The 25,576-nt window shown below is 42.9% G+C and overlaps 1 protein-coding gene across 5 annotated transcripts in view; it reads left to right on the plus strand.

Moving 5' to 3' along the window:
* Positions 1–13,440: 13,440 nt before the first annotated feature.
* Positions 13,441–25,576, plus strand: part of LOC138760029 (guanine nucleotide-binding protein subunit alpha-14) — a 175,985-nt gene continuing 163,849 nt past the window's right edge. For 3 of the 5 annotated variants that reach the window (XM_069930471.1, XM_069930473.1, XM_069930483.1), the window contains exon 1: positions 13,716–13,930. In XM_069930471.1, coding sequence (XP_069786572.1) covers positions 13,810–13,930 — 121 coding nt within the window. In that variant the 5' untranslated portion in view covers positions 13,716–13,809. Of the gene's footprint in view, positions 13,931–14,371; positions 14,430–25,576 lie in introns of those variants that run through there. The other 2 variants (XM_069930487.1, XM_069930464.1) reach the window with 2 other exon arrangements.

The following is a 25,576-nucleotide window of genomic DNA, read 5'->3' on the forward strand; positions in this document are numbered from 1 at the left end:
ATTGTAAGCCTCCTTGTTTATACCATTCTGTTAATTTATCGAGTGCTATCCTCGGTTTCCCCCCTCTCCATAAAAATTTCCTTATTATTTTCTTTAACTCTTTGAAGAATTTTTCTGTCAGTTGTATTGGCAATGCCTGAAATAAGTATAGTATCCTTGGAAAAATGTTCATTTTAATACAGTTTATCCTTCCTATCAGTGTTAGTGGTAGATCTTTCCAATGCTCTAAATCGTCCTGTAATTTTTTCATTAGTGGATTGTAATTGAGTTTATATAATTGGCCTAGATTTTTGTTTATTTGTACACCTAGGTATCTTATTGCCTGCATTTGCCATCTGAATGGAGATTCCTTCTGAAATTTTGAGAAATCCGCATTATTCATAGGCATTGCTTCACTTTTATTTACGTTTATCTTGTAACCCGACACTTCTCCATATTCCTTCAATTTCTTATATAATTCTTTTATTGATAGTTCTGGTTCTGTTAAGTACACTATAACATCATCCGCAAATAGACTGATTTTATATTCCCTGTCTTTTATTTTTATTCCTTTTATATTATTATCTATTCTTATCAATTCTGCTAGTGGTTCTATAGCTAGCACAAACAATAAAGGTGATAGTGGGCATCCCTGCCGCGTTGACCTGCTTAAGTTAAATTGCTTTGATACATGTCCATTTACTGTCACTTTCGCTAACGGTCCCTTATATAATGCTTTAATCCAATTAATATACTTCTCCGGTAAACTGAATTTTTGCAATACTTTGAACAAATAATTCCATTCTACTCTGTCGAAGGCCTTCTCTGCGTCTAAAGCAACTGCTACTGTAGGTGTTTTATTCCCTTCTACTGCATGAATTAAGTTAATAAATTTACAAATATTGTCTGTTGTGCGTCTTTTTTTGATAAATCCAGTTTGATCTAAATTTACCATTTTCGGAACCTGTTCTGCTAATCTGTTTGCTAATAGTTTAGCTATTATCTTATAATCTGTGTTTAGCAAAGATATTGGTCTATATGACGCTGGTGAGAGTGGATCTTTCCCTTGTTTTAGTATTACTGTAATTATTGCTGTTTTACATGAATCTGGTAAGTTTTGTGTCTCATCAATCTGGTTGATTACATCCAGGAGGGGCGGTATTAATAAGTCTTTAAATGTTTTGTAGAATTCTATTGGAAATCCATCCTCTCCTGGTGTCTTATTATTTGGTAATTTTTTTATTATCTCTTGTATTTCTACTGTTCCAAATGATACTGTTAATTTATTTTGTTCCTCTATTTGTAGTTTTGGTAGTTCAATTTTAGTCAAAAATTCATCTATTTTCCCTTCTTTCCCTTCGTTTTCAGTTCGGTATAATTGTTCATAGAATTCTCTAAAGTTTTCCTTAATTTCTTTTGGATTATATGTAATTTGTTTGTCTTTTTTCCTTGATGCCAATACCATTTTCTTAGCTTGCTCTGTCTTAAGCTGCCATGCTAGGATTTTGTGCGTTTTTTCACCTAGTTCATACTATTTCTGTTTTGTCTTCATTATATTCTTCTCTACCTTATATGTTTGTAATGTTTCATATTTTATTTTTTTATCCGCCAATTCTCTTCTTTTAGTTGTATCTTCCTTCATTGCTAATTTTTTTTCTATGTTTACTATTTCCCTTTCCAACTGCTCTGTTTCCTGATTATAGTCCTTCTTCATCTTGGTTACATAACTTATTATTTGCCCTCTAATGAATGCTTTCATTGCGTCCCATAGTATAAACTTATCTTCCACTGATTCTGTATTTACTTCAAAATACATTTTTAATTGTTTTTCAATAAATTCTCTAAAATCCTGTCTTTTAAATAGCATGGGGTTTAATCTCCATCTATACATTCTTGGAGGGATGTCCTCTAGCTTTACTGTCAATATTAAGGGTGAATGGTCCGATAGCATTCTCGCTTTATATTCTGTTTTTCTTACTCTATCCTGCATACTAGCTGATAACAAAAATAGGTCTATTCTTGAGTATGTTTTATGTCTAGCCGAGTAGTATGAGTATTCCTTTTCTTTTGGGTTTTGTTTCCTCCATATATCCAAAAGTTTCATTTCTTGCATTGATTTAATTATAAATTTGGTTATTTTGTTCTTCCTGTTAATTTTTTTCCCCGTTTTATCCATATTTGGATCCAAATTCAGGTTGAAATCCCCTCCTATTAGTATGTTCCCTTGCGTATTAGCTACCTTCAAAAAGATATCTTGCATAAACTTTTGATCTTCTTCGTTAGGTGAATATATATTAAGTAGATTCCAAAACTCTGAATATATCTGACATTTTATCATAACATATCTCCCTGCTGGATCTATTATTTCCTCTTCTATTTTAAATGGCACCTTTTTACTAATTAATATAGCCACTCCTCTTGCTTTTGAATTATACGATGCCGCTGTTACATGTCCTAACCAATCTCTCTTTAATTTCTTGTGCTCCAATTCAGTTAAGTGTGTTTCTTGGACAAATGCTATATCAATTTTTTCCTTTTTCAGTAAATTTAGTAGTTTCTTCCTTTTAATTTGGTTATGTATTCCATTAATATTTAAAGTCATATAGTTCAGCGTAGCCATTTTATATTTTGTTTATCTTCTCTTTCCATTTTTCCATCATTACCTTTCCTCCTTTTCCATTTATGTTTTCTTATTTTCAACTCTTTATAAGACAACATTCCTACAACATCCAACATTTTCCTTATTCTCCTATTTCTATCTTCTTTATCCCCAATCTCCCCTTCCCCTCCTGAGTTGTCCTTTATCCCTTGTCGGACAACCACATCTCCCCTCTCCATTTGGATTTGCGAATCCACTCGCAAGCGTCAACTGATTTTGCAGTGACCGCTATTTCCCCCCACCCAGCCCCCCCCAGAAAAGATTTCACTTTTCATATGTCACAAAGGTCACTCTTTTAATTCTCTCCTTATTCTCTCTATTCCATTACCTTCCCTTATTAATTCTTGTCTATACTATCTATATTTTCCTCTAAGTACAGATACATTCACGTATGCACATTGTCTCTATTCACTCTTATACCTCTTTACCCGCATAGATATCAATCGTGATCATTTTTACTCTCATTACCCGTCTTCATCCCTCAGTCTATTTTTGTCTTTACCCACATACATATCAATCGTGATCATTTTTACTCTCATTACCTGTCTTCATCCCTCAGTCTATTTTTGTAATTGTTCTGCAAATTTTCGTGCTTCTTCTGGATCCGAGAATAGTCTGTTTTGTTGTCCTGGAATAAATATTTTCAATACCGCTGGATGCTTTAGTATAAATTTATACCCTTTCTTCCATAAAATCGCCTTTGCTGTATTGAACTCTTTTCTCTTCTTTAGGAGTTCAAAACTTATATCTGGATAAATGAAGATTTTTTGCCCTTTATACTCCAGTGGTTTGTTGCCCTCTCTTACTTTTTCCATTGTCTTCTCCAGTACCTTTTCTCTTGTAGTATATCTTAGGAATTTTACTAAAATAGATCTTGGTTTTTGTTGTGGTTGTGGTTTAGAGGCCAATGCTCTATGTGCCCTTTCTATTTCCATTTCTTGCTGTAGTTCTGGACATCCTAGGGTCTTAGGGATCCACTCTTTTATAAACTCCCTCATATTCTTGCCTTCTTCATCTTCCTTAAGGCCCACTATCTTTATGTTATTTCTTCTGTTATAATTTTCCATTATATCTATTTTTTGAGCTAGTAGTTCTTGTGTCTCTTTAGTTTTTTTATCAGATTCCTCCAATTTCTTTTTTATGTCTTCTACCTCCATTTCTGCTGCTACTGCCTGCTCTTCCATCTTGTCCATTTTCTTTCCCATTTCTGTTAAGGTCATATCTATTTTATTCACTTTCTCTTCTGTGTTGTTTATTCTTCTTCTTAAATCATTAAATTCCTGTGTTTGCCATTCTTTAAATGACTCCATGTATCCTCTAACAAGAGATAGTATATCCTTTACCTTGCCTTTCCCTTCTTCTACTAATTCACTGTACTCTTCCTCTTCTTCTTCTTCTGGGTTGGCCATCTGTTGTTTCTTTGTTGCCCTTTTCTTCTCTTCTTTCTTGTTTCCATTGTCTTCTGTGGTCTCTTTTTGCTGCAGGTGTTCTGCAGCTGTCGTTGCCGGCTGTGGAGATCGACTCCCCAGCTGGTCCCCCCTCCCGTCGGTGTGTTTTTTTTCACGCGCATCCGCGCATGCGCGACTCTTCGCGCATGCGCGGTTGCGCACTTTTACTCGGCTCTGCGAGCCATTTTTGTAGTCCTATTTCTACCGACCTGAGGAAGCGGGCTTCTCTCTCCACATCGGGCCTCTTCGGACAGGTAAGGCCTTCTCTTTCTTCCTCCGTTGTCTTCTCTTCCTCTCTTCTTACCGTTGATTTTGATTTTTCTTTTTTTGTCACCATCTTCTTTCCACCTTTATACTCACTTTTCTTTAACTTTTATTTCTGTGCCTTTGTATTTTCTCTTGTTTTTCCCGACTTTTCTGGAGAGGGCTGGAGTTCACCGTCCGGCCACTACTCCATCACGTGACTCCTCCCAGATTTGTGAATCATTGAGGTCTCTTCTGGGGAAAGTCTGACCTGTACAAAAAAGACGAGCTGCACCTGAACTGGAGGGGACTGTATTCTGGCTGCCATGTTTGATAGAGTTGTTGGGGAGGATTTAAACTAGTTTTGCAGGGGGGTGGGAATCAGAATGTGAGGGTAGAAGGACAAAAGCATGATAATATGTATTCTGAGTATATGAAGAAGGATTAGCAGGGGACAAAACATAAATGTAGCCAGTTAGAGGACTCAAAATCTGTCTATTTCAACACTAGGAGCATTAGGAATAAAGGGGATGAATTTAGAGCATGGATCAGTACATGGACTACGATGTTGTGGCCATAACACAGAAACTTGGCTGGAGGAAGGGCAGGATTGGCTGATGCAGGTACCAGGGTTTAGATGTTTTAAAAGGAATAGGATAGGAAGTAAGAGAAGTGGGTTGGGGGGGGGGGGGGGGAGGAGGGGAGTAGCATTACTGGACAGGGATAATATCACAACTATTGAAAGGGAGGAGACTGCAGACATAGGAAAGGAGCTATCACTCTACTAGGAGTAGTCTATAGGCCCCCAAATAGCCTTTGGGACACCAAAGAGCAGATAAGCAGGCAGATCTTGGAATGATGCAGGTTATAGTTAGGGGTGATTTCAACTTCTCTAATATTGACTGGCACTTCCTAACTGCAAGAGGGATAGATGGGGTTGAATTTGTTAGGTGTGTCCAAGAAGGATTCCTGACACAGTATGTGGAGTGGCCAACGAGAGGAGAGGCCATACTAAATCTAATTCTGGGTAATGAACCTGGTCAGGTGGAGGACCTCTTGGAGGGGGAGCATTTTGGTGAGAGTGACCACAACTCCCTCAGCTTCAGCTGAGGGATACAAAGAGAAAATAGAAAAATGCTTAACTGGGGAAGGGCTATTTACAAAGGAATGAGGCAGGAACTAGTGAGAGTAAATTGAAAACAGATGTTCAAGGGTGAAAGCACGGAAGTAATGTGGAGGAAGTTTAGGGATGACCTATGCTGGGTTCAGGATAGGTTTGTCCCTCTGGGACAAGGTAAAGATGGTAGGAAAAGGGAACCATGGGTGATGAAACAGATCAGGCAATTAGTCAAGAGGAAAAAGGAAGCGTACTTTAGACATACAAAGCACGAAACAGGAAGGCTCACGAGAAGTTTATGGTTGCCAGGAGGGAGTTTAAGAAAGGTCTTAGAGAGCTCAAAGGGGGCCATGAGAAGGCCTTGGCATGTAGAATTAAGGACAATCCCAAGGTGTTCTATGTGTTTGTGAAGAACAGAAGAATGATTAGAATGAAGGTGAGGCCACTAAAGGATAAAGGAAGCAATGTGTCTGGAAGTGGAGGAGGTTGGGGAGGTCCTAAATGAATACTTTGCTTCAATATTCACAAGAGAATTTCTCTGGAGGCTCTGGTGTCCTATCGTTCAAAACGTACCGGGGGTAAAGGTTAATGGGATATAAATTGGGCGGCATGGACTTGTGGGCCCAATTTAGTCCCCTTGTTTAAAAAAAGGTAATAGGTAAAATCCTCAGAATTATAGACTGGTGAGTCTTACGTCAGTGGTGTGCAAACTATTGGAGAGAATTCTTAAGGATGGGATTTATGAGCATTTGGAGAAGTACAGTCTACTCAAGGATAGTCTGCAGGGCTTTGTGAAGAGAAGGTTGTGCCTTACAATCCTAATTGAGTTTTTTGAGGAGGTAACAAAAGAAATTGATGAGGGTAAAGTGGTGGATGTGGTCTACATGGATTTTAGCAAGGTACTTGACAAGGTCCCCCATGTGAAACTCATTCAGAAAGTCTTGAGACATGAGAACCATGGAACCTTGGCTGTGTGGATAAAAAATTGGCTTCAGGTAGAAAGCAGAGATTAGTAGTGGAAGGAAAGTCTTCTGCCTGGAGATTGGTGACTAGTGGAGTACCACAAGGATCTGTTCCAGGATCCCTGCTCTTTGTGATTTTCATAAATGACCTGGATGAAGGGGCAGAGGGATGGGTCACTAAGTTTGCAGATAACTCGAAGTTTGGAAGAGTTGTGGATGTAGCTGAAGGTTGAAGAAAGTTACAAAAGGATATAGACAGAATGCAGATTTGGGTGGAAACATGGCAGATGGATTTCAATCTGTAGAAGTGTGAGATGATGCATTTGGAAGGACAATCTAGAAGGTTGAGTACAGGGTTAATGATCAGTTACTTAAGTGTGGATGAACAGAGGAGGGGTCCAAATCCTCAAGTCGCCACACAAATTAATAAGATAGTTAAGAAGGCTTATGGGATGCTGGGCTTCATTAGTAGGGGGATTGAATTCAAGAGTAGAGAGGTCATGTTGCAATTCTACAAATCTCTGGTGAGATCACACTAAGAGTATTGTGTTCAGTTCTAGTCACCTCATGACAGGAAGGATGTGGAAGCTATGGAAAGAATGCAGAGGAGATTTACCAGAATGTTACTTGGATTGGAAAATAAGTCTTATAGGCAAGGTTAGCAGAGCTGTGACTTTTTTCTTTGGAGAGTAGAAGGATGAGAGGAGACTTAATAGAGGTCTACAAGATTAGGAGAGGCATAGATAGGATGGACAGCCAGCACCTGTTTCTCCAGCAGGAACTGCAAACACCAGAGGCGATGAGTATAAAATGAAAGGAGGAAAATTTAAGGGAGACATCAGGGTTATGTTGTTTTTTACACAGAGAGTTGTGGGTGCCTTGAATGCCTTGCCAGGGATGGTGGTAAAGGCTGAAACATTAGGGCCATTTAAGAGACTCCTAGAGAGGCACATGGATGAAAGAAAAATAGAGAGTTACTGGGTAGGGAGGGCTTAGTACTTTTTTTGAATAAATATATAAGTTGGCACAGCATCGAAGGCCAAAGCGCCTATACTGTACTGCAGTGTTCTATGGAGTCTGGACCCAAGATGGCAGTGCCTGTGCCGGCAGCAACCTCAATGGGTTTCAGACTCCAGGGAAGCAGAGGACTCGCGTAGGGCACCAGTAAAAGGGAAGAACATCAGGTATTTGAGAAGGAAAAGTAGTGGAGACAACCCTGGCCCTGGTCCAGTGATGGGCTCTATAGCTGAAGAACACACAGGTGGTGGGCTGTTGATGACTCAAGAAGAGGAACCCATGAAGGCCGTGGGACTCACCCCAGGCTGCAGATTGCTGCAGCCTGGCTCAAGAATGGCTCAGGAGGTACCAGGTATCGAAACCAGGATGTGAGAGTGTGCTGAGGGCGGGAGGGGCTCTCAAGGGGTTTCGGGTGCTGAAGGCTTCCTGTCAAAGTTATGGATCTGGAACTTGTACTGCCCATGGTCTGTGTGACTGCAGAGGGAACACTGGAAGCAATTTCTCAGACGCTTCTCTTTCTCTGACTGTAAGGGATGCAAGGCCATTTCTGCTCATGGCAAATGTTTGGCTTCTAGCAATTTTGTGCAATTATTACATTTGTTTTATTACATGACATTAAAAGAATCTTGAATCCTGATACTATCACCTACATCCAGGACACAGGGATGGACACCTGTCTGGTCAGTTTAGACCAGGAAAAGGCTTTCATCCAAATATTGCACACTTACATGATGGATGTGTGCTCCAAAATGGGCTTTGGGCTTTTGCCCCTAATGTGTGTGTGTGTGTGTGTGTGTGTGTGTGTGATATCTATTATAACTGGGCGTGAACACCCCACTGTGTAATTGGTTTGTGGATTTCCTCACCTGCAGATCACAATCAGTGAAGATTGGTAAGAACTTCTCCTCCACAATCTCCACCAGTACCAGACCACCACAGGGCTACATCTTTTGTCCCCTGCTCTACTCACTTTACACCACGATTGTATAGCTTGGTACAATAATACCATCTTCAAATTTGCCGACGATACCACAGTAGTGGGTTACATAAAGGAAGAGGATGAGTCAGCTTACAGGATGGAGATTGAAAACTTGGCCGAATGATGCATCAAAATCAACCTTGTACTCAATGTCACCAAAACTAAGGAGCTGATTGTTGACTTCAGGAAAGGAAAGCCAGAGGTATACAATCCAGTGATCATTGGGGAAATCAGAGGTGGAAAGGGTGAGCAAATTTAAGTTCTTGGGAGTCACTATCTCGGAGGATCATTCCTGGACCCAACACACCAATGGCATCATTAAGAAAGCACAACAGCACCTTGACTTCCTCAAGAGTTTGCAGAGGTTTGGTATGACAAATTTCTACAGATGTGTGGTGGAAGATGTGCTGATCAGCTGCATCATGGTCTGGTATGGGGACACCAACATCTCTGAGCGTAAAGCCCTCCAAAAGGTAGTGGACACAGCTCGGAACATCACAGGCAAAATCCTCCCCACTATTGAGTACATTGACAGGGAATGCTGCCATCGGAGAGCAGCAGCAATCATCAAAGACCCATACCACCCAGTACATGCTCTTTTCTCGCTGCTGCCATCAGGAAAGAGGTATAAGTGTCAGGAACAACTGCTTCATCTCTCCCATCAGTGATGCACAGTGAACACCTCACAATGGGCTTTCTGGGGAAGGGTCAAAATGTCAGAGGCTTTATACAAGGTCAAAAGAGGGAGGGGCCACAGGTACAGTCACAGAACAGGGTGGAGGCAGATAATCAAGAATACAGCAGTTCACCACATTCACCCCTTGTTTTTTAAAAAATTATCTGGTGGGGCACAAAGCCTTACAGGTTAAGCCGGTCCAGTAGCTTGATCTCCGTAATGACCAGTGGAGCGCTGGTTGTGGGGTTGCGGCTGGGGCCACTGTCTCGTTTTAGACCTCCAGCGCTGTGTCGACCTGCTAGGGGCGTTACGGCTCGGCTGGAGTGTATGGGGTGGCGGAGGGTGCAATGGTATGTATTGCATATCCGCGGAAGGACGCCTGGAGGATGTGCTCCTTGGGGGCCCATGTGTGCGTGGTCCCAGATGGAGACCATTTCCTCATGCTCATCCAGGAAGTCTACATACATGTATTGGGGGTTCTCATGGAGGAGCTAAACCCTTTTGATCAGGGGGTCAGTTTTATGACTCCTCACACGTTTTCGTAGCAGGATCAACCCTGGTGATGTCAGCCAGGAAGATAGAGTAGACCCCAACGTAACTTCCTCGGGAAGGAAAACATTTTTTTGTGAGGGGTAGTGTTAGTAGCAGAACATAGCAGAGATCGAGTGGCATGGAGCACCTCTGCCATTGAGAGATAGGCAGTCCCCTGGACTTCAGGATAAGAAGGATGACCTTCCACATAGTGCAGTTTTCTCTCTCTACCTGGCTGTTCACCTGGGGGTTGTAACTCGTGGAGGCTGTGGGGAAGGGGAAAGTCTAACAGGGACCGCATGCTTCAGGGTTGGGGCTAATGACCCCATTCTCCACGACGCACCCAAGGATCGCCAATCGGGTAGTGCGGAAAACACACTTATCCTTATTGTAGGTCAGATTTGGGCATTTGGTGGTGGTGTGGAATTTCTGCAGGTTTACATCATGGCCTTGCAGATCATGGCTGCAGATCGTGACATTATCCAAATAAGGGAAGGTGGGATGTGGTCGTTTAGGTCTACCATCCGGTCCATCTCCTGTTGGAAGAGAGAACGCCATTGGTGATGCCAAAGAGGACCCTGAGGAACGGGTAGAGACGACCATCCTCCTCGAGAGCTGTGCACTGATGATCCTTAGGGTAGATGGGGTGTTGGTGGTTAGCAGATTTCACACCTGTTGGGGTACGAATCCAGCTGTGATAGTGATTAATGGTTTGACTATAGTTGATTACCATTCTGCATTTACCCCCATCCTTGACCATCACTAACTGAGCTCTCCAGGGGCTGGTGCTGACTTGAATAATACCCCCATCCAGGAGTCATCTTTACCTCTGCCTTTATAAACATCCTGTTCTCCTCACTGTATTATTTACTTTTTGTAGCGACTGGCTTACAGTTGGGGGTGAGGTTGATGAACAGCGGCGGGGGAGGGGCGGTGAGGCGATGCGGCGGGTAGAGAGATTGAACGTTGGTTGGGCCAGCGGTGGAGGGGGAGGACAGAGTGGCTGATTAAGGAATTAAGGGTTGCCAACCATGAGGGATGGGAGAGGGCCGTCATATTGCATGGTGACACTGTTTAAGTGACACTGGAAGACTAGCCTAATAGTACTGGCTTGAAGAGCTGTGGCATAATGGGGAGCTTAAAGTCTTGATATTTTGTGCCCCGCATGGTCAGCATCACCGCAGTGTGGACTGAGAGTTTGAGACAAGGGTGACTTTGTAAGTGACCAGTTTTGCCTCAAGGGTGTAATGTTGGACAGTGACAGGGTGGATAAAGTTCTCGGTGCTTCCACTATCAAAAAGGCATTTAGTCACCTGGTCATTGATGGAAATGTCCATCATGGAGCGGGCGAGTTGGTGAGGGTTGTTCTGGTCCAGGATCAATCTATGGTCTGAACCACGCTTAGTCTCCATCTGGGTGTATGGTGGCGGCACCCGAGTGGCGACGTGGGTCTCCCTGAAAGTCGGTGGTGTTCAAGATGGTGTTGCCATGCCATGCACGCAACAGCGCTAGGGCTGGAGGACTGTGATTGGCAATACCCTTGCAGAGTGGCCCTTCTTCCTGCACTTGGAGTACATCATGTTTCTCACCAGGTAGCGTTTTCAGGGGTGTCTTTTCTGGCTGCAGAAGGAGCACTTTGGGTGCTCCTGGGAGACATCAGTTATGGTGGGCTCATTAATCGGGTGCGGTAGTGGACTGGTGTCCTGTAGATCTGTGTCCCAGGATGCCGACCCCGTGTGAGCTTCTGCATTGCGGAGGGCGATCTCCAGCAATTTTGCAAGATTGTTCGCCCCTTTTAAGTCAAACTTACTCTGCTCGAATAACCTCTGGGGCACGTCGTCAGGCTTCCCAGATACGGCCTGGAAGTTGTGTGAGTCCGCTCCTGATCGCTGTCTGCGGGTGTTCAGCATAGGTCTGGGGTATACTTTGTGAACCTTCTCCCTGTATTGTCCCTTGAGTCTATCCATTGCTTCCACGTACATGGCGGGATCCCTGATCATTGGGAACACTCTCGGAGTCCGACTCGGGAGATGCAGTCGGTGGCCACGATCCCGGATGAGTTTTGGAGGAAGACCTCGAAACAGCGCAGCCAGAATTGAAGCCGTCTGTTGCATCAGGCGACTGTGGATAGATCTCCAGCTTGTCAGGTTTCAGGAGTTGGTCCATTATTCGCGATGAAAACAAAAAAAAAGTTGTGAATAAAATTGACACACAGTAAATATCGCGAGAGGCTGAGACTGGATCACTGATCATCCTGTGCCGTGTCCCCGGGCTTTCTGGGGAAGGGTCAGGGGTGATACAAGGTCAAAAGAGGGCGGAGCCACGGGCACAGTCACAGAGTGGGGCGGAGCCACGGGTACAGTCACAGAGTGGGGCGGAGCCACGGGTACAGTCACAGAGTGGGGCGGAGCCACGGGCACAGTCACAGAGTGGGGCGGAGCCACGGGCACAGTCACAGAGTGGGCGGAGCCACGGGCACAGTCACAGAGTGGGGCGGAGCCACGGGCACAGTCACAGAGTGGGGCGGAGCCACGGGCACAGTCACAGAGTGGGGCGGAGCCACGGGCACAGTCACAGAGTGGGGCGGAGCCACGGGCACAGTCACAGAGTGGGGCGGAGCCACGGGCACAGTCACAGAGTGGGGCGGAGCCACGGGCACAGTCACAGAGTGGGGCGGAGCCACGGGCACAGTCACAGAGTGGGGCGGAGCCACGGGCACAGTCACAGAGTGGGGCGGAGCCAGGCAATCAGGAGGACAGCAGTTCTCCACAATCAGAGTCCTCAAGGACAAACTCAATCGGAGACTCATTGAACTCTTACTTGTGAACTTTATTGATTTTCCTTTGTTCTCTCTGTGTTCCTCAGTTTGTTTACATTCGTTATCTGTTTACAGTTATTTGTTTGTTTACATGTTTACATTGTAAAATTTATTTTTTTGCACTGCCAGTAAGGGGTAATTCTGCGTGGCCGGCTGGAAAAATAAGGAATCTCAGGGTTATATGTGATGACAATAAATCTGAAAACATATCCAATATACATCTCTATCTCTCTAAAGGATATCTAGATATTTATATATAAAACTGTAAATCAGCAGACTAGCTTTAAGCCACGCCATTTTCCAACAGGCATTCTTTTGGAGTAATTTTACCCTCGTCTTCACATCGCACCGCCTTTTTTTTATGGCACGACATCACCCCCCCCCTCCTCCCCGGACCCCCCCCCCCCTCCTCCCCGGACCCCCCCCCCCCCTCCTCCCCGGACCCCCCCCCCCCCTCCTCCCCGGACCCCCCCCCCCCTCCTCCCCGGACCCCCCCCCCTCCTCCCCGGACCCCCCCCCCTCCTCCCCGGACCCCCCCCCTCCCCGGACCCTCCTCCCCGGACCCTCCTCCCCGGACCCCCCCCCCTCCTCCCCGGACCCCCCCCCCCTCCTCCCCGGACCCCCCCCCCTCCTCCCCGGACCCCCCCCCCCTCCTCCCCGGACCCCCCCCCCCTCCTCCCCGGACCCCCCCCCCCTCCTCCCCGGACCCCCCCCTCCTCCCCGTTCCCCCGACCCCCCGTTCCCCCGACCCCCCGTTCCCCCGACCTCCCGTTCCCCCCTCCCCCTCCCCCGACCTCCCGTTCCCCCCTCCCCCTCCCCCTCCCCCGACCTCCCGTTCCCCCCTCCCCCTCCCCCTCCCCCGACCTCCCGTTCCCCCCTCCCCCTCCCCCTCCCCCGACCTCCCGTTCCCCCCTCCCCCTCCCCCGACCTCCCGTTCCCCCTCCCCCTCCCCCGACCTCCCGTTCCCCCCTCCCCCTCCCCCGACCTCCCGGTTCATGACAGGCGCCTGACTTCTCGCGCTGTGAGTTTGGACAGAGTTTCTTTCTCTTCTTCCTTTGGCTTGACCCGCCCACTTTACGGGTCGGACAGCAACTGCTCAGAAGCCCCCTGAACGGGAGAAAACTTTCTTTCTGTTGTTGGTTTGATTTTAAATTGCTAACCGAAAAGCAGGAGCAGAAAGCCAGCGAATTGGCTTTTTTCTCCTCTATTTTCTGGAAGCCGTTGCCCGTGCTCCTTCATGGCGAGGCCGCGCTGAGGCGGCACCACCCGTGGAGGGGCGACAGCCAAGCCTCGGGCACTCGCTGGCCGCGCAGTGTCGTCTCGTCGCTCCTCGTTATTGAGCCGGCCGTTCGCCGCCACGGGCGTCTGAGGGGCTCCGTCATGGCGCGGTGCTGCTTGTCCGAGGAGGATAAGGAGGCTCAGCGGATCAACGCCGAAATTGAGAGGCAGCTGCGGAGGGACAAGAAGGACTCGCGGCGGGAACTCAAGCTCCTCTTGCTGGGTGAGTCACAGCGGTGGGGACCAAGGTCTGACATCTCTTGAGAAGTTGAGTGGGTTTAACCTGCGGGTCTGAGGGATCCAGAACCTTGTCCCACCCTCCACGGGAGCCACTTTAAACTCGCTTCTCTTGTCAACGCCTTCCTATTGATTTTTGCAGGCCCGAATTTCACTCCTTGGACCCCCCCCCCCCCCCACCACAGCAGGATAAATAATCCAGTAAATGGAGTGAGGATTTCCTTTTATTTGTTTGAAAAAAGTGGACGCCAGTGGCGTTGGGCAGGTGGCAGTTCCTTGGCTGCTTCCCGCAGGACTTGGCACGCTGCGCAGAGTTGAAGTTAGTACAAGTTGGCGGCCTGTCTTCTCCCTTCTGGAACTTGATGCCCAGGTGGTGACAAAAATCGTGCAGGCGCCCCATTAAAACGATCGCAGTGGCCCGTCCTGGTTTTCCAGCTGGTGAATGCAGCAGCCCTCCCACAGCGACCGGATTTGCTTATGTCACGGTAAATGGCCGTGGTTTCTTTCGACTTTCTTGAAAACCGGGGTGTGCATGTTCTTCCACTGAGTTGATTGCATTGACAATCGCCCCTGAGGAGCGTTTCAACCTTTTATTGACTCGAGTACTTCGCGAATTGGATGAGGGTGTCGGGTGTGGCGATGTGCAAGTGGGAACAGAATGGTTTCCTTGATTTCGTTATCTGACTTTTTGACAACCGAGGAGAGAGTAACGATAAGGTGGTGAATGTGCAGTGGTGGAACTGCAAGGATGGGTAGAGAATTTGAATGGGTTTTCTTTGGTAAATTATTGTGAATTTTTGTGGGTTTCTCTTTTAGAAAGTCTCCCAAGAAAGTTCTTCCCATTTTAAATGTTGCATTTATTTATTTTTGCTTCACTCCAGTCCTTCTCATCCACCTGCCAACTTTTGTCATTTATACATGTGAAGTGTTGTTTCCCACATTTGTGGAATATCTTTCCACAAAAACTGCTTTACCAGTCAAGTGTTTGGAGCCTTTCACCCCTCAAGAACAACTATATGTATACTTTTTATCACTTTGGCAGAATAAGTGTCTTTGTTACTGAGAAAAGGATGTGATTTTAGTTATTCAGATATGTGTTTTCGTGATGGAATACGGACAAGTACTTTTTTTTAACCTTCAGTTTGGAGATGTGAAAAAGTTAAACTCTTTTGGGAAAGAATTATGAAGTTTTTGGAAGATTTTTTCAAGATCGAATGAACACTTTTCCTAATATAACATTAACAAGCAGTTTAAGATTGGATAATTTCAAATTGCACTTGTTTGTCTGCCATTAGCTGAAGCTAGGAAATGTATTGCTATTACATGGAAGAATGACATTGAATTGAATATACAAAGATGGCATCATGAATTGAGATCGTGCATTTACTTCGAGAAGATAACATAATTTATGGAATAATGATTCTTTCTTTATTAAAATGTGGACTCCATATTTGAAGTGTAAGGGTTTGGATATATTGTAATTTTTTTTAAGATGTAAAGGGTTGGTACACTCCATAGCAATGGATAATTACCCAGTATATGTGTATAGGGGTAGTCTGGGGAGGGATGTAGGGGGAAAGGGGGGGGGGGGGGGGTTATTTGTAGGGTTATTAGCTTTTAGTAGGATTTTTTGTATGTCCTTTAGATTCTATAAATAGTTTTCAAAAAAAAAAGACAGAGAAACAATCCAGTGATTAATAAACTAATGGCAGAAAAAAATAAATGCTTTTGTTTCTTAATTTTTCTCAAGATAAGGTTAATTAAGGAAAACCTCACAGTCCGAATTGGCAGATGTGGATTTTCTAATGGAATTGTAGCCTTTTTTAATCCTTCTAGATTATCCAGTTTGGTATGATAATTGTTTTTTTTAAACATTTTCCATGAAATAATGGGCAAAATTATTTAGGTTATCACTTTTTTTTGCAATTGGCTCAAGATGGGATTATGCCATTAACAGAGGCTTAACAAATGAGACACTATCTTAATTTTTCTGAATCCTAAGATCTGTACTGAGTTGCTTTTTCTGAAAAAAAAGAACATTGTAAATCTGAAATGAAAGCAGAAGAGACTGCACCCAGCAGTTTAGACAGTATCTGAAGAAAGCTACAGTATTTACAATATTTTCTGGGGTTTTTTTTTTATCTGCACAGAGTTGGCCAATTTTAGTAAATTTGAGAATGGAGATGTTCCCCATCTTTCTCATTTGTGTTAACTATATATTGCCAATTCTCTAGTACTGGAAGAGGATTGTCCAGAATCAGTTAATGGTGAAAATAAAAGAAATCTGCAAATGTCAAGCTGAAAAAAAAGCAGAAAATGCTGGAAACACTTGACTGGTAAAGCAGTTTTTGTGGAAAGATATTCCACAAATGTGGGAAACAACATTTCAGATCAAAGCCCGATCATCAGGATAATGGTCTAAATTAATTGCTTTCTGATTGTGAATGATGCCATTGTAAGGGTAGTGGTATCAGGTGATCACAGGCAGGGCAATGGTGGGAGAGATGGATGGAACGTGATGTAATCACTATGTCCCTGGCTGGAATGGGAAAGTTGACCCATGTTTCTGCTTCACTCGTGTGCTGGAAATGTGTGCGATGAAATTACTTGCAAACGCTTCCTGTTCATGGTTTATTTTGGCAACATTCTATCTGTTGACTAGTGGTTGTGAAGAAACAATTGATGTGAAAAAAATGAAAGGAAAAAAATAGTGTCACACAGCTTTTCCTGAAAATCAGCTGATACTCTTACTGAATTAAGCAGGAAATGCAAGAATAAAAATTGGAGAGCTGGCCATCATTACCCACTCCAGTTGTTTCAAGACTGTACACATAGAGGTTTGCTAGTGAGTTACCTATTCAGGGAACATGGCATAGAGGATGTAAAGTACAGAAGTGTGACTAGAAAAGTAAAATGGAATTGATGTGTTGCACTCTCTAATATTACCTTTTGAAACAATTTGGGATGACCAGTTGAATTAATCTTGTTTGTAACCATTGTAATTTATTACTTCAGCCTACAATGTTATTTCATCCACTAAGCATTATGCTTTGAAACTAAGTTCCGTCTTTGTAATTTATTACTTCAGCCTACAATGTTATTTCATCCATGAAGCATTATGCTTCGAAACCAAGTTCCATCTTTGTAACTTATTACTTCAGCCTACAATGTTATTTCACCTACTAAGCATTATGCTTTGAAAATAAATTCCTGTGTTTTGAGCTGCTTGGTAGGTTTGTCTGGAAGATCTGATTATATTGGAATCGAGGGTGACCTGGCCAACTGGATGCAGATTTAGCTTCATGGTAGGAGTCAGAAGGTGGTATTGGAAGGTTGTTACACAGAATGAAGCCTGTGAAGAGGTGTGTGGCAGGGAATGCGACTGGTCTATTGTTATTTATCATCTGTGTTGATAATTTGGATGACCGTGTAATTTGCATAGTTAGTAAATTTGTAGGTGACACCAAAATTGGTGGTATCGTGTACAGTGAGGAAAACGAGAGTTAAAAATTACACACAACAGGACCTAGATGATCATGGAAAGAAGGCCAAGCAATTTAATATTGACAAGTGCAAGCTAATGTCTTTGATGGATTATTGAGTAAATGATAGGGAGATCTGAAGATAAAGAGATTTGGGGAGTACACAAATGTAGTTTTTTGAAACTTGTCACAAATAGATGGTATGATGAAGAAGTCGAGAGGTATTCTTGGTTTCATTGATTGGAGTATTGTGTGCAATTTGCAGTATTCTCTGCTTCAAGCATCAGGAATTATGTCATTGACCTGTATAGAGTGCAGAAATGAACTCTGTAACAGTGTTATCATGTTAGTCTTGTTTGATGCTTATTAAAATAGTCTCATCATTCTCATCCTATACTTTGTAAATTGTGCTCTTTACACAATTTTTTGAATGTGGGAGGTAACCTGTTAGTCTGTTCACGGAGCAACCCTTCTTGCAGTATCATCGTGCTGGCCTTGCTTGGTGCTAATCAATCTTTTTATTGTAATGCTATACTCAAAATAATGCTCTTTTCTTTGCTTTGTGAATTTTCAAGGTAGTCTATTAATCTGTTCACAGAAGAACCTTCCTCACTGCACTAGGTATTTTGTGACAAATTCATGAGAATCTCACTGGGACTGCAGGGGTTGAGTTGTGAGGAAAGGCTGGATAGGCTGGCTTTTCTCACTGGAGTGCTGGAAGTTGATGATGGAACTTGAAAGAGGTAGAAAATATTCTGAAAGGCACAGGTAAGGTAAATTGTCAAAGTACTCAAGTCTAAAACTAGAGGGCATAGATTCGAAATGATAGGAAGAGATTTAAACCTGAAGGGCACATTTTTCACACACAATTGTAGTGACATGAAACAAGCTGTTACAGGAGGTGGTGGAGACGTGTACATTTGTAACATATGAAAGATATTTGGAAAGGTATGTGGCTACAGGCCAAGCACAGACAAATGGGACTAACTGAGATGGGCAATTTGGTAGACATGGTAAGTTTACTGAAGGGTTTGTTTCTGTGCTGAAAAACTCGACCATCATTACTTTGTTTTTTTTTAACTATTAATACGTTTTATATTGTCTTCAAAATGATAAACAAAATGTGAATTTATTGTTATGTACACAAGTACTGTCGGAGAGCAGCAGCATGGATTCACACCACCCAGCACACGCTCTGTTCTCGCTGCTACCATCAGGAAAGAGGTACAAGTGCCACAAAACTCACAACACCAAGTACAGGAACAGTTGTTACCCCTCCACTATCAGACTCATCAACAATAAAGTAAAAAAAAAAGAAAAAAAAACAATAAACTCATTTCATTTAAGGACTCTTACTTTTGCACTTTGATTTTTTTTTCTCTCTGTATTGCACACAGCCATTTACATTTTAAAATTTGTTTACATATAAACGTTTGTGTACAGATTTTTTTCTGCACTATCAATAAGTGATAATTCTGCCTCGCCTGCAGGAAACAGAATCTCAGGTATGCATGTGATGTCGTGTATACACACTGATAATAAATCTGAATGTATAGACACAGTGAAATCCCTCCTTCGTGTATCTAACAGATAGGTCAATAACAACTATAAAGGTATAAATCAAGTTAGCATAATGTGCCATGAGGCAAAAAAGGTTAATAAATATAAAAGGAAAGATACTCAGTTGGAGTTGGTGTTTAAATAAAAAAGAGATATTGGAAGAGTGCAGACAATTATTTTGGTTCTGGAATGGTTTTTGGTTTGGGTAGCATGTGGAGGTACATGACCCGATGATAAATGTGCAATTTACACATGCACCAAAATTCTTACTTGTTGTAACCAAAAGGGTACGTAAAAATGACAATAGTATACAGTAAATTACCTCAGTGTGGAAAGAGATAAAAAATTAAAAGATAATAAATTTTTCACAGTTCCAGTTTGAACAAGAAAAGTAAAGCAGTATTTCAATAGTATAAGTAGGTCTTTTTGGTGTTGGGTGGTGGGGGGGGGGGGGTGGGGTATAGAATTTAAAAAAGCTTCTTAAACCTAAAGGTGCTGATCTTCTTTAATGGTTAGGAGGTCAGTAACCGTAGTGGATTGGCTAGGTTTGCTACTTTCTGTTGCCTTCTGTGACCCTGGGCACTTGAGTTTTCTAACTGGCCCATAATTGAATTACACTCGAGCAGAATTAATTTTAACATGAAAACTGATATAATGAATGGGAAAAATAATAATGAAGTTATAATTGATAAGCTATCCATTTAATGAAAAATATGACTAATCCTTTGGTGGAAAGAACATAGAACAGTATAGGATATGAGCAGGCTCTTCAGTATGAGATAGCTCAACTAAACATTGTCAAATAAAACTAAATCTCTTTCTCTCGACATGATCAATATTTCTCCAACCCTAAATATTCACGTGTCTTTCTGGAAGCCTCTTAAATGCTACTATGATACTTGCTTCTACTGCTACCCTGGCAGCCTGTTCCCAGCACCTACATAAATAAAAACTTGTCACCGACCTCTTTTCCCCTCTCACCTTAAATGCATGACCTATAGACTGTGGCATTTTTACCCTGGGTGGAAGATTCACAGTCAACCTTATTAATGCCTATCAATTTCATAAACTTCTCAGCCTCTGGTGCTTCAGTGAAAACAACTCAAGTTTGTATAATCTCTCACTGTTCCTTGTGTTGTTGTTCACCAAGCAGCATCCTGGCAAATTTCTTTTGTACTACTTCCAAAGTCACCACATCGTCCTGTAACAGGGTGTTCAAAATTGCACACAGTGCTTCCAAGTGCAGCCAAAGGTGCATGTAGCTGTTACGTCCTTGTACTCAGTGCTGGAACTAATGAGAGCAAGCATGTTGTACATCACTTTTACTAAATCTGTTTGCATGTTTTAATCCATAAACCTGCTGTGGGTTCAGTGTATTTTGTAGGACATTAGCATTGAATCTTCAGTGCCAGAGATGAATTTATGTATCAAACAAAATCTTCCCATTTATTATTCTACCAAGATGTGAATCTAAAGCATTATAAGGGTGTTAAGTTAACAAAGAAAGGCATGATACATTTCTCATAGTTGATGTCTGAATTCTGCCGGATTTCTTGCGCAGTGTTTGTGTCATGATATTGAAACTGTCAATCCTCATCTTTCTATTTCAGTACAGATAAGTTGGAAATGACCAACAATATACCATCAAGATATTTCAGATGTGTGCTTTTCCTGATGGAATTCAGGAGTACTGGTGTAAATTTGTGGATTGCACGTAGTCCTTGTAACCATTCTGGATTGCAAGTTCACTTATAATGCCCTCCATAATGTTTGTGACAAACTTTTTTCCTTTATTTTCCCCTGTGCTCCCCAATTTTAAATTTGTAATCAAACAATTCACATGTGATCAAAGTGCACATTCCAGAATTTATTCAAGATTATTTGTATACATTTTGGTTTGACCATGTAGAAATTGAAGCACTTTTTATACATAGTCCCCTCATTTCAGGGCACCATAATGTTTGGGACATTTAGCTTCACAGTGTTTGTGGGTACTCGGGTATGTTTAATTGCTTAATTGGTGCTTTTGGCCCTTTAGAATCTGTAGTTGTCATTTTTCCACATGAGGATCAGAGTTGTGTCAATACAAGTTAATGAAGCCATTGAGGCAGAAAAACAAGAATGAAACATTAAGAGATGTTGCCCAAACCATTGCCAAAAATCCACAGTTTGGAACATCATTAAGAACTCTGATTGTAAAGGAACTAGTCTTCCAAGGAAGACCTCCACTGTTGACGACAGAAGAATTTTCATCATAATGAAGAAAAATCCTCAAATGTACATCTGACAGATCAGAAACACTCTTCAAGGAGGCAGGTGTGGATATGTCAATGACTAATGTCTGCAGTAGACTTGAACAAAAAAACAGAGGCTGCACTGCAAACCATGGAAAAGGTGGTATGCCTTGGATCTTGGGCAGTTCCTTTATGCTTCCACATTTCGCTCTTGCCATCACTCTGATACAGGCTATTGGTAATCTTGGTCTCATTTGTCCACATGACCTTTTTCCAGAATTCTCCAGGCTCTTTTAAATACTTCTTGCAAACTGTAATCTGGCCATCCTTTCTATGGCTAACTAGTGGTTTGCATCTTGCAATGTAGCCTCTGTATTTCTTTTCACAAAGTCTTCTGCAGACAGTCGTCATGAGCCATTTTTCCACTGGCATCCCAGTTAATTGGCTGTGCATTGTCCCAGGATTGGAAGCCCTTTGAGTTCTTTCCAGTGGACCACCCTTAACTGGGACACTAATTGCTTTTTCACTGAACACAACTCATCCTCGGGGATTGGAGTGTTCTACCTTCAACTGAAAACGGTGACTTTCTGTTGTCGTTTTTCCCCTGGTAGAGGCGATTAATCCCTGGTATGAAATGACTCCATTTGATGCTGGTGTTCGGACAGTGTTCCTTTTGTCCCAGTAAATTCCCAGTTAATTCCTGGGACAGGGTCCAGGTGGAAGAGAGGCTATTGTCATAGCCACACCTGCCTACTGAAGAGTGTTTTTGATCTGTTGGACATGCATTTAGGGATTTTTCTCATTATGATGAGAATTATTCTGTCATTAGTGGTGGATGTCATTCTTGAAATAGCAGTCCCTTTGTGATTATTGAGCTCACCGGTACACGCTTTCTTCTTCATGATGCAAGCCCAGGTCTCTTATCTTGACGTGATCTATTTGGATTTAGTAGGGCTTTTGATAAAGTTCCGCATGTAAGGTTAATGAGGAAGGTTCAGTCACTAGGGATAAATAGAGATAGTGAGATGGGTTCAGAGGTGGCTGGAAGATGGCAGAGAGTCATGGTGGACAACTGTCTGTCAGGTTGGAAGCCTGTGACAAGCGGATGCCTCAAGGATCGGTGCTGGGTCCCTTGTTATCATTTATATTAATGATTTGGAGGAGGGTGTGGTTAACTGGGTAAGCAAATATGTAGATGATACAAAAACAGGGGGAGTGGTGAATAGTGAGGAAGGTTTTCTTGGATTACAGAAGGATTTGGTTTGTTTGGAAAAGTGGGCTGAAAGATGGCAGATAGAATTTAATGTAGACAAGTGCGAGGTGCTGCATTTCAGAAAAAAAATAAAATAGGACATATGCAGTTAAGGGGAGGGCATTGAGGTATGTAGAGAAGCAGAGCGACCTTGGGGCGATGGTACAGAGTTCATTGAAGATGGATTCCCATGTAGACAGGGTGGTTAAGAAGGCATATGGTATGCTGGCCTTCGTGAATCATAGGAGCTGGGAAATGATACTGCGACTGTTTAAGACATTGTGAGGCCAGGTTTGGAGTATTGTGTTCCGTTCTGGTCTCCAAATTATAGAAAGGATATAGATAAGGTGGAGAGGGTGCAGAGAAGATTTACAAGGATGTTGCCTGGCTTACAGCATCTAGAGTACAGAGAAAGATTAAGGAGACTGGGACTTTATTAATTGGAATGTAGATGGCTGAGAGGGGATTTGATAGAGGTATTTAAAATTATGAAGGGAATAGATAGACTAGACGTAAATAGACTCTTTCCCCTAGGGCAAGGGTGGTTGGAATAAGAGGGCATAAGTTAAGGGTAAGGGACAAAACTTAGGAGAAATGTTAGAGGATGCTTTTTCACTCAGAGAATGGTGGCAGAATGGAATGATCTTCCACGAGAGATAGTTGCGGCAGGGTCCCTTCTGTCATTTAAGAGAAGGTTGGATGTGAGAGGGTTGGAGGGTTATGGGCGGAGAGCGGGAGGGGGGAACTAGTGGAATTGTTCAAGTGAACTGGCGCGAACTCTAAGGGCCGGCAAGGCCTGTTTTCGTGCTGTAAACAGTTATATGTTTATATGGTTATACCTGTACTAATGAAGCAATTAAACATAGCTGAGTACTCAATGCCTGTAAAGCTAAGTGTCCCAAATATTTTGGTGCCCTGAAATGAGGGGACTATGTATAAAAAGTGCTGTAATTTACATGGTCAAACCAAAATGTATACAAATATCCTTGAATAAAATATGGAATGTGCACTTTAATAACATGTGAATTGTTTGATTACAAATTTAAAACTGTGGAGCACAGGGGCAAATAAAAGGGGGAAAAAAAGTCCTAAAGATTATGCAGGGAACTATAAATAGCACTAACTCTTGCTGTTTCACACAGAGATGCAAGGTAGTCTGTTAAGACGAGAGAGAAAGATTTTGAAAGGTAACTGGAGGTTGAGTAAATTAATGGTTTTTAGTTGGGTGTAGAGAGTGCAAGGTATTGGACGGGATGAGAGAGAGAAACTTGTACAGTGTGGTTTCTGTGACTAATTGCAAGTGATGATGGGTGATATTTTTGGTAAATAGATGTTAGAAGAATTTGGTGTTTCAAGCGATGTTTTAGATTAGGCAACTTTTTGCAAGGCAAAAGCATTAGGATAAACTTTAGCATGACAACGTAAAGTTAAATCACTGGATCTGAACACCAGTCAGAGAGCACACTTCACTCTTTGATAGATTAGACACTAAATTATGTTTCCAACAGGACCTGACAATTGTAATCTCTGGTTCACCCTCAGTTGCGAAAGATGGTAGAGTTGGAGCAGTTTAAAAAGTGCCTTATAATGTTAGTGCAGTTATTAAAATGTTTCTCTCTACATCTGACAGCATCCTGGCATCTGAAAGTGGAAAGATGAGTGCAAAGTTGAAGAGTGAGAGTCGTGATAGTTGAGAGTTAGCCAAGAGCTTTTGGCAAAAGCAAAAAATTCTAAATGTATTTGTGAGAATTTTTTCCCCCTCCCCCCTCTTAATTTGTATCTTTCGTGTCCATGCTTAACGTTTTGATGTGCTGAGTGAAATTGCAGCAATTGAAGTATTTGTGATGAATAAATGTGTCCCTTCACATCCCATGTCATTGATAGATGTGCGGTTTGTTAAAATAGGAGATGCAATATTATTCAGGCCATACTAGTGTTTGCATAGAAGATTACAGCACAGTACTTCTGGTGGTGCTTAGGGTGGCTGCAATAGTTGCACCTAGTGTGCTCAGCAGCTTTTAGGGACCCTTCGTTCCAAGATGGCAGCACCAGTGCTCCCCACCTGGCAGTCGCCTTTCCAGCGGAGTAAGCCTCGGTGTTTCTCTGGGCCATTTCAAGTGATCACGCCAGCTGCATGACTTCCCGTAGGGTCCTATTGCTCTTATCCATTGCTTTCAGATGTGGTTTGAACGGAAGCTGGCCACTGACCCATCATGGATGAATTCCTCTTGGTTGACTGGTGTAGTTACATCTCTGCACCCACAGGCTCCCGCATAGTCCTTATGAAGTCATCAACAGACTTATTGGGGGCCTGATGCCGAGTGACCAGAAGGTACAGAGCGTGCATTGAGTTCATGGGGACACTGTACTGCTGCTGCTTTTGGGCCATTGCTTCATCGTACTTGTCGCAGTCTCAAATTATTTGATAAACTCAGTGACCGACAGATAAGAAGAGTAGATCGTACTTATCTATGTTGTCTGTGATCTCGTTACATCTTGTGTAGGCCTTTAGACAGTGCAGCCACATGTTAAACTTGACAGAGGCCTCTGGATCCCTGGGATTGGTCTCGGGCTTCTCCACATGAATCGCCTTGTCCATGGCAGTTATTTAGGTTAATAAATTGTAGCGCACTCAATAACCACAAGCAGACTCGAAGAGAATAATTAAAGGCTTTAATAACCTGAAGCTTCTTGATGTGCTACTGGCCCGGTTCCAAGGCTGGTATGAGGAGACTAGGCTCAGCCTTTATTGGGGAATCTTACGGGGAGGAGTTGCAGAGTCGGAGGTGGGCCAGCCTGTATAGTATACATGCAATGCTGTGACCACCACACTAAGTCCATATAGTGACATCTTTGCAGGGTAAAGTGATAGGCAATTAAAAGTGTGGTGTGTTTGAATATCTGCTCACAGAGTACTCTCTGGTATTCTTTACCCCAAAAGATTGTGATGTTTTGATCACTGGAGCTTTTAAAGAGGGGAATAAATTTATTTTGAAAGAACATGGAATTTTGTGGAACTGGCACTGAAGAAGACCCAGGCAAATCATATTGAATGGCAGGCAGAATGTTTGGCTTAACCTGTTTTTTGTATGTTGTGTTTAATG

The sequence above is a fragment of the Narcine bancroftii genome, chromosome 1 (genome assembly GCF_036971445.1).
Source record: "Narcine bancroftii isolate sNarBan1 chromosome 1, sNarBan1.hap1, whole genome shotgun sequence".
NCBI lineage: Eukaryota > Metazoa > Chordata > Chondrichthyes > Torpediniformes > Narcinidae > Narcine > Narcine bancroftii.